This window comes from Notamacropus eugenii, chromosome 6, assembly GCF_028372415.1.
Source record: "Notamacropus eugenii isolate mMacEug1 chromosome 6, mMacEug1.pri_v2, whole genome shotgun sequence".
In the NCBI taxonomy this organism is placed as follows: Eukaryota; Metazoa; Chordata; class Mammalia; order Diprotodontia; family Macropodidae; genus Notamacropus; species Notamacropus eugenii.
In genome coordinates, this window is record NC_092877.1 from 260,211,619 (window position 1) to 260,220,366 (window position 8,748).

Sequence of the window (8,748 nt, forward strand, 5' to 3'; positions counted from 1 at the left end):
GTTATGAACTATCACTGAAGGATTTCTTTTGTCGGCATTATCTTTACTATTCATTTATATTGATCAACTTTACTGCATCAGTGTTAGAGCTGGTTAGAACGCCACATAGGGAAAATGAAGACCAGAGAGAAGCAACCTGTGGTCGGTCACATGGCTAAAGTCATTGAGTCGGGACTGGAACTTAGGTTACAAACAGTGTGGTAAAGAGAAAAAATACAGCTGTTTTGTAATTGTACCTGTGTGACTTCGGCAAGTCAGTTTCCTCATCTCTAAAATAAGGTGGTTGGTTGGAATACGTGACCACCAAGGTCTCTCTAAACCAAAATCTTTAAACATGATTGCTCTTTGACTCCAAAAGTAGTGTTCATTCCACTGTACTGGGTTTAATTATTCTTCTCTCAATGTCATTTTGCTGCTTTGACACATGTAAGCTTCTATTCCGTCCTGATCCTTTCCTTATACATTCCTTGTGGCACCCATAGCAGTGACTTTCTTATCAATGACCCTAGAGACAAGGCGTTATTGACCCCATCTAATAAAAAAATCATGTGTAAAAGAAAACATTGTCACAGAAATGTGGGAGAGGCCCTGGCATAGCGTACATACAAGAGCTGCCTGCTGTCACCACTGGGGGTCAGAAGAGCAGCAGAGCTTGTAAACCAGCTGCCGGAGTTTGGGGTCCTTTCTTATTTCCCAAGGCAGTGGCAGAGGCAGCGGAGGAGGCCAAGGGAAGTTAATCGATCAAGTTAATGAGTAATGGAGCAGGGACTAGATAGAACCCAAGTAGAAAGAACTCAGTTCTACGGATCCTAGTGTCAGTGAGCTTTCCACGACACTACCCTCTCACAAGCTATTGCCTGCTCTTTAAAAAAAGAAAATTCTGAGGACATGAAATAAGCTGGCAGGACAAGCTCTTAAAAGAGAAGTAAACGTTAAACAATAGTATCTCTAAATGTACTCAGTTTTACTAACGGCTTGGCATTTAATTTCTTAGAAATAAAAAGCCTCTTTAGGTTCGAAAGGAATTTGACAGTTCTGGTGGTTACCTCCCAGCCCAGATTTCATTGAAATAATCAGAGATGGATCTTAATGATATTTCAAGAAGATGTCTTAATCTCTCTAAGTATTCTGTCTCAGGGTTGTACAACTTGGAATTCCTTTCTATAGCTAACCTAAATTCTTCATGTAGTAATCCAAAAGTTTGTTTTCTCTATTTTGAAATCTTAAGGAATCTCCTTAATCTGAAAATAAAACATCTAGAGGAATCCCACTCCGGCAGTACATTGAGTGGAGAATGCTTATGAACGATTCTTGAGTCCACACATTAATGCCCATGAAACCACTCTACCTCTGTCTGGGTGGAGAGTATTTCAGTCACTTTGGATTCTCCCCTGAGAACTTCTAGCAACTTAAGGATGCTGCCTGATCAGAACTGATACTTCGACTTTCCTGGGCAGAGCCCAGCAAGTTGATCTTTCCCTTAGGATTTTCAACCATTCTTAAAAGATGCAGAGATCTCCATCCCATCACAGGACCACGCCCCTTTACCGCTGTGGCCAGCCAGTTTCCCTCTCTCACCTTTTTCCATCTCTCCCTTCACTAGAGGAGAGAAAGAAAGTTGAATGGGAGCACGGCACTACTAGGGTTTTGAGTACGGAACAGGGGAGAGGAGTAGGGTAGAGAGAGAAGGGCAAGCCGAAGGGTCACCGCAGCAGCTCTGGAAGCTGCGAGCCCGGTGGGGTTGGAGAAAGGCACAGCGTCAGCGTTTAACATGCAAATATATTCCCCATCCTCCCCCTCCTCCTCCGCGACAGCCTCCTCCTCTTCTAGTTCCCCCTCCCCTGCCCTGGGAGTGAGGAGGGAGCCCGAGTCTCAGCTGCCTTCAGCTGGCTCCGCAGCTCAGCACCCACCCACGCCTCCTGGGAGTCGCGGCGGCAGCGGGCAGCTCTACATAAACACAGAGCGGGCGGCCGCTGCCCGGGACTCTCCCGCAGCCACGGGGAGAGGTGGTGCGCTGGCCTCGCACGGCGCAGCCCACGCCTAGGCGCACTAGCCGGGCGCTCTCCTTTACCTCCGGGGCTCTGGGCTGGGGAGTCGCCAGCCAAGTCCTGTGTCTGGAAGGTGACTGCTCGGAGATTCTCCCAGGCGCCTCTTCCTCCTCCTCCCTCATCTTCTGCTTCTTCTGCTTTCTTTTCCATCTCCTCCATCCCCATCCCGCCCGCGTCTTCTCGATGGCTCTGGCGGACAGCACACGTGGATTACCCAATGGGGGCGGCGGCGGCGGTGGGGGCGGCAGCGGCTCCTCGTCGTCTTCGTCGGAGCCGCCTCTGTTTCCCGAGATCGTGGAACTGAACGTGGGGGGCCAGGTCTATGTGACCCGGCGCTGCACCGTGGTGTCAGTGCCGGACTCGCTACTCTGGCGTATGTTCTCGCAGCAGCAGCCGCAGGAGCTGGCCCGGGACAGCAAAGGTCGTTTCTTTCTGGACCGGGACGGCTTTCTCTTCCGCTACATCTTGGATTACTTGCGGGACTTGCAGCTTGTGCTTCCCGATTACTTCCCCGAGCGCAGCCGCTTGCAGCGGGAGGCTGAGTACTTCCAGCTGCCCGAGCTCGTGCGCCGCCTCGGGGCTCCCCAGCAGCCCGGGCCGGGCCCGCCGCCGCCCCACTCTCGGCGCGGGGTATTCAAAGAGGGCTCCGTGGGGGGCGGAGGCGACGAGCTGCTGCCCCTGGGCTATCTGGACCCGGAGCAGCAAGAGGGAGCCTCGGCGGGGGCTCCCTCACCCACCCTGGACCCCGCTAGCCGCAGCCCATCCGGGGGCGCCGGGGGCCCGCTGCTCACTCCATCCCAGTCCCTGGACGGCAGCCGGCGCTCGGGCTACATCACCATCGGGTACCGGGGCTCCTACACCATCGGGCGGGACGCACAGGCGGACGCCAAGTTCCGGCGGGTGGCGAGGATCACAGTGTGCGGCAAGACGTCTCTGGCTAAGGAGGTGTTCGGGGAGACCCTGAACGAGAGCCGAGACCCAGACCGGCCCCCGGAGCGCTACACCTCTCGCTACTACCTCAAGTTCAACTTTCTGGAGCAGGCCTTCGACAAGCTTTCCGAGTCCGGTTTCCACATGGTGGCCTGCAGCTCCACTGGCACCTGCGCCTTTGCCAGCAGCACGGACCAGAGCGAGGACAAGATCTGGACCAGCTACACCGAGTACGTCTTCTGCCGGGAGTGAACCATCTGGACACCCTCCCTTCTTTAGCCATCCTCTCCCCCCTTTCCATGCATCTAAGAGGGATATTATTTTATCCCACTAGATTTTATCTGCGCCCTCCCCCCCCCCCCCCCCACAACCCTCCTTTACTCCTCAGAGACACCTTCTGTTATGACTTCTTGTCTATAATAGCCCATTTTACCCTTCAATTTAGTCCCAGCCCTTGAAGTTCTATACCTTTGCTGATCTTTTAACCCCGGTTCACGGTTCCTATCGAGAAGGGTTTAAGGGTACATTGCTCTCCTTCCGCTTGGCTATCAGACCCCTCCGTCTCGGTCCCACTCCCATCCCCAAACCCTCCCCCATCTTCTTTCCAGCCTCTCTTGAACCAGGATCGAGGGAGACAAGGTTGTCACAAAACAAAATAAAACAACAACAAAAATCTACCGCACCAAATAATACTTTGGACGAGGCAACAACGCCCGAACTGTTCAAACTCGATGGGAAAGTATCCAGGGTGCTGGAGAAAGTAACATTCCTTGAAATCTTTTCAAGTGCTTGTGACTCATAGGTGATCGAAAGGGTTTAGAATTGGTCATATTAAAGTCTGAGGAAAGTTGATGATTTTAAAAGGTTATAGAACAGCCTTTTTTGACTTCCTTTTAACGATAGATTTTAACGATGCAAAGGGACTGGGAGCAAGAGAGGCTGTTCTGGAATTTGGACACTTTGGATACAATTGAATTACTCTAAATGAATAGTCTTTTAAAATGTTAAAGGTTAAAGTAAGAAAAGAACCACTGGCTACATTTTTAGTTCTTTCCATTTTCGTGTAAAATAGACTTTGCAAGCTACTTACTCTTGCAGTAAGGGAGCTAGTTGACTGCTGTGCTTCCTGAGGCTGATTTGCCTGGCCCATCACTAAGAGCACTTTGCTCTACTTTAGTTGACATGGCAGCCATTATTGGCAACGGGGAGAAATATTGCTGCCACCGAAGACAATAAGTAAGCCTAGGTCTGCAGCATTGCATGAAATAATTTGACAGTGAGTTAAAAAAAGTAGTAAGATAGCCAGTATTTTCAGTGGAAGAGCCATGGATATGGAAAAAAAGCACCTGGTGTGGATGGAAGGGTTTCTTTTTCTTCCAATAAAGGAGATTTGGTCCTTGCTTAGCTCTGACTAGCAAGTACATTGAAATTAGGGAGAAGTGCACTTGGTTTGAAATCTGAACATTTTCACCATCTGTTTAAGTACATGCATGATTTTGATGCCAAACAGTACAGGAAAGCACATGCTCAGCAATTTGTAAAGACGTTAAATAACACACAGTAAAACAGCAGTTACTGAAAAAAGCAGCTTATTAAGTTCACCATTCTGATTTCTAACTTAGAATTTACTAGTACTTATATGATCTAACCAAAGAACTCCCAGTAGGGTTTTAGTCTTTAAACTTTATTTCCTCATTCAGAAGAGGAATTATAAATGACAATTTTTAAAGTCCTCTTTTACTTGAGTAAAATGTTTAATTTTGGCTACACATAGATTTAAGACCACTTTTGTTATTTTCTAAAAGCCACATGCTTGTCTGACTGCTGAGTAAACCTGAAAACAGTATTTTTGCATTCTTTTCACTTGGAATTTGTTAGAAGAAAGGTGGAATCTATCCAGGTGATTCATTTGCAGAGAAATCTAAGCACCAAATGCTGTCCAGTTCAACAACTTGTAAAATGGAGTATTTTTAAAAGAAGGCAGATAAATGCTTAACAGTTAATGGAGCAATAAAATGGTAACTTGGGGCTAGTGCAACAGAATACAGAATGAGACCTGGTTGCCTTATGCCTTTACTCTAAAATGAAATTAATCCCCTTTTGCATATCCTGTCTATATCATAAATGAAAGGAAACTGATCCTAGTTCTTGAGTGTGTAAGATGTCATTCTCTGGAGATTTCCTGGCCTTTACAAGTCTTTCTATCTTTTTGTTTCACTACTTTTCTCAGAAGTTATCTTTTGAAAAGATTTTGTAAGAAGCAATTTTCAGGAAAACTATATAAGTGCTTTTTCTTTATTTCTTTTTTTAAAAAATGAACATTGTACTGTATCTTATTATGCCCATTAACAGAATTAAGGATGGAAGCAATTTAGATCTTAGATGAGTTATGACCCAATGTGTATATAGAGTATGTGAACATTTAACATTCATCTTTTAGTTTTAAAATTCATTTACTAATGCTCTGAAATGTCATAAATTAGCCCATTCACTTGTTTCATGTGCTGTACATACTAAGATAACACAGTCTGATCAGTTTCCTTATTCCTATTTCTATGAAAAAATTGAGTATAAAAGAAATACAATCGTACAGCTGAGTTTGGTTCCTTATTATTTGCTTGAATCTTAGTTATCCCAAAATTTCTGTTGATCTGATTCCATCTTAAAGTTGAGGTACCTGTATTTTTAATCTGCTACCTTTTTCTACTTTTTGAAATGGGGTTGGTGAGAGTTAGAATTTTCTGTTACAATGCCTGCCTAGCAACAGGTTTTTTTTTCCCCCAAAGCAAGAATGGTTTTTTGTGATAGAATCATTGAATGACATAAGATGATAGGAATGAGTGATAATGTAAGGAGAGTCATGTCATTTCTCTAAGTATTTTAAATACCATGTCAGGCTTGGTAATTATTAAAATGTTAAGCTCACTGCAGTCTGAAGCGAGTTAGTGTTGTTCAGTGTCTAGTGGCCAGAGGTGAACACCACAAAAAATTATTAAGAACAAATGACATTTAGTGATTAGTTAATTAGACAGGCATACCCAGAACTTAAGTCTTAGAGATTTTAAATCTAAAAGGGAATACAGAGGTCACTGGGTCCAACTTCTTCACTTTACAGATGAGGGAACAGACCTAGAAAAGTGAAGTGATTTGTGGAGGTCCTTTGACTCCAAATTTAGTGTACTTTTTATTTTACTTACTCTTCCTCTTGAGGGGGACCTCAAGAAATGTATTTAGCAATTGAAATAATTAGTGGTTCTTAATGATGAAAAGATTCAGTGATTCTTCTTTATGTCCACATACCCATAAAATTCCATCCAAACCATCCAGCAAGGACTTTCCATAAGTACTAGGCTCTCATCTCTCAAACTCATATGACTATCCTTACAAACCTTGTGAATTTTTAATCTATTAAGTCTTTGGGTTGAATCTGATGTTTTGTATATCCTTTAGTTCGAAGGATTAGGGATTCAATAGTTAAGGAGAGGTCACTGTGCTTTTTTTTAAAGAGATGAATCCCTTGCCCCTCAAGCTGGAAGTGAGATGTCCTAAATCAGAGCATATCCTTTAGTGAAAGACTGGTAATTTTCTGGTGAATTTAGACTGTGTCGATAGTCTAAAGAATTTTAGTAAAGAAGTCTGCTTTGACACCTGCCTTATTTGCTTCCCAAACCCTCTATTCACTTTGAATTGGGACATTTAGCTGGATCTCCATAGATCAAAACAAAGTGAGGGTTGGCAATTACCTGTTAAATATTGGCAGTGTAGATAATTAATTTGGGTAATCCAGGCCTTGCAAAAACACTTATGCCTGAACAATTTGGGAAAAACTGGGGAGGGGAAGAGAGGAAGGGATGCTAATTATTCAGGTAATTTTGGCTATTATAAGACTGGTTCAGATTACATGGAAACTATCCATGTTGATCTGTGTATTCTTTGATATTTAGAAGCTCAACAGGAAATTGTCAGTTCCTTAATAGTTTCATTTTAAAATGAAAAGGTGATAGTGGGCATCTTGAGTTCACTAGTGGTTAAAAAAACAGGTACCATTACTATTAATGCTGTTTTATCTCTTTTGAAATCATATGTCTGACAGGATATCTATTTTTATACATGTAGATTATGAGCCATATTCATCCTAGTTTTTAGACTGAATGGTGTAGAAAACAAATCCCTTGAGGATGTTAGAGACCAAATTAAATTTTTTTCAATACTTTACTCTTGTGTTTTATATTGGGTTGTATTTTGATTAAAGTGTTAAAAATCTAGAATACATTGTATTTGACATTATTGTGTTTGTATCTCTAGCAAGAGAATTCCCAATCTCACATTCTTGCACAACATATTATATACATGGCAACTTCTCTGCATAAGTTCGTTGTCAGTTGAGGAATACTCATACTTGGTTTATTTTCAGGCAAACTTACAATACAAGCTGCTTATGATTCAGTTTTCTTTAATGCAGGGAATTTTCATGGAACTTGAATAAAGTACTATATTTGCGTAATGCCATACACATATTCCACCCAAATCACACTAAATTCACCTCTGAAAATAGATGTTTTTCTAATCTTATGGAAAAATCAGTACATTATTCATGAAAATAATGATAATTTTAGTGGAATATGTTCACATAGAAAAATTTTGAGGGAGAACTAGGAACTCATGAAGAGTTTCTTTCACAGGCAAAATAACAAGTTTTATTCAATTGATTGAAGGTTTGCTTTATACTAGGTTACAGAAAATATAAATCTATGTTGTGAACCTATTAGAGAAGATTCTTTTTACTGGATTTTGAATAACTAGTCATTAATGATTTTATAATGGCTATTTTTCTTCACTGTGAGGACATTCAGATATTGAATGAAATTTCTTAGATGACTTATTTAAATCTTTATTTTTGAGAAATGTCTGTTATAAAGTTCTCTTTGGTTTCTAAAAGTAATCCTACTGGCAAAACAACTGCCAGTAATTAGAGACGGAAAGTTGAGGATTTAAATTCTCTACTGGGATGTCCTGAAAACTTCATTGCCTCATTGGAAGCTCTATAGAAGAGAGAGAGAGAGAGAGATCTTGAGTAGGTGGAATATGGACCAGTGGACTTCGATCTTCAGCTCGGTCTTTTTTTCAAATACGTATGGGGGGTATAAGAACAATCTTAATGTAAGACATAGTACTATTGCCTTTCTGACTTTGAAAGTAGATGAATGTCCCTCTATTCTGTTTTCAATACAAATCAAGATGTACTATTTCCCTACAAAAAAGAGGAAAAGCTCTATCATAGATGCTAATTTGAAAGAAGTCAGTGATCATATGTTATTTCAGATTTTTTTCAGGTAGACTAGTAATTTGATAAATTGACAAATGCTCTGCTACTAATTAATTATGTGAACTTGAGCAAATGATTTCACCTCTTTGGGCCTCAGTTTCCTCATTTTTAATGAGAACTTAGACGAGATCATCTCTGAGGTATCTTCCAACCCCCAATCACTATGATTCTACGAATAAAAGTTGCTATTCTACTGTCAGCTGAAGAATGTAAAATTCCCACACAGCAATTTTTATAGCTGTCAGTGGGCTATTTCAGGTTTTGAGATCTTTCCCCCTCCTCTCCTAAGTTTTGTGGAAATGGCTCATTGGTATATGTCATTTAATGTAAAAATTTTAATCATCCTTGTGAGCTAAGTAATCAGGAAACCAAGGGGGAAAAGTCTCCACTTCATTTTATAATAAGTTGATTATGAACCTTTCTCATTTGTATAGACTTATGGGG

General features: G+C 42.1%; 1 protein-coding gene across 1 annotated transcript; it reads left to right on the plus strand.

Annotated features, from left to right (window-relative positions):
• The first annotated feature begins 2,231 nt into the window (after window positions 1-2,231).
• On the plus strand, window positions 2,232-5,568 carry KCTD12 (potassium channel tetramerization domain containing 12). The gene has a single exon (XM_072622210.1). The coding sequence runs from the start codon at window positions 2,232-2,234 to the stop codon at window positions 3,228-3,230; it is 999 nt and encodes a 332-aa protein (XP_072478311.1). The 3' UTR covers window positions 3,231-5,568.
• Window positions 5,569-8,748: the final 3,180 nt, after the last annotated feature.

Excerpts from the sequence above, each read along its gene's own strand:
- KCTD12 (XM_072622210.1), top strand. The coding sequence starts at position 2,232 with ATGGCTCTGGCGGACAGCACACGTGGATTACCCAATGGGGGCGGCGGC.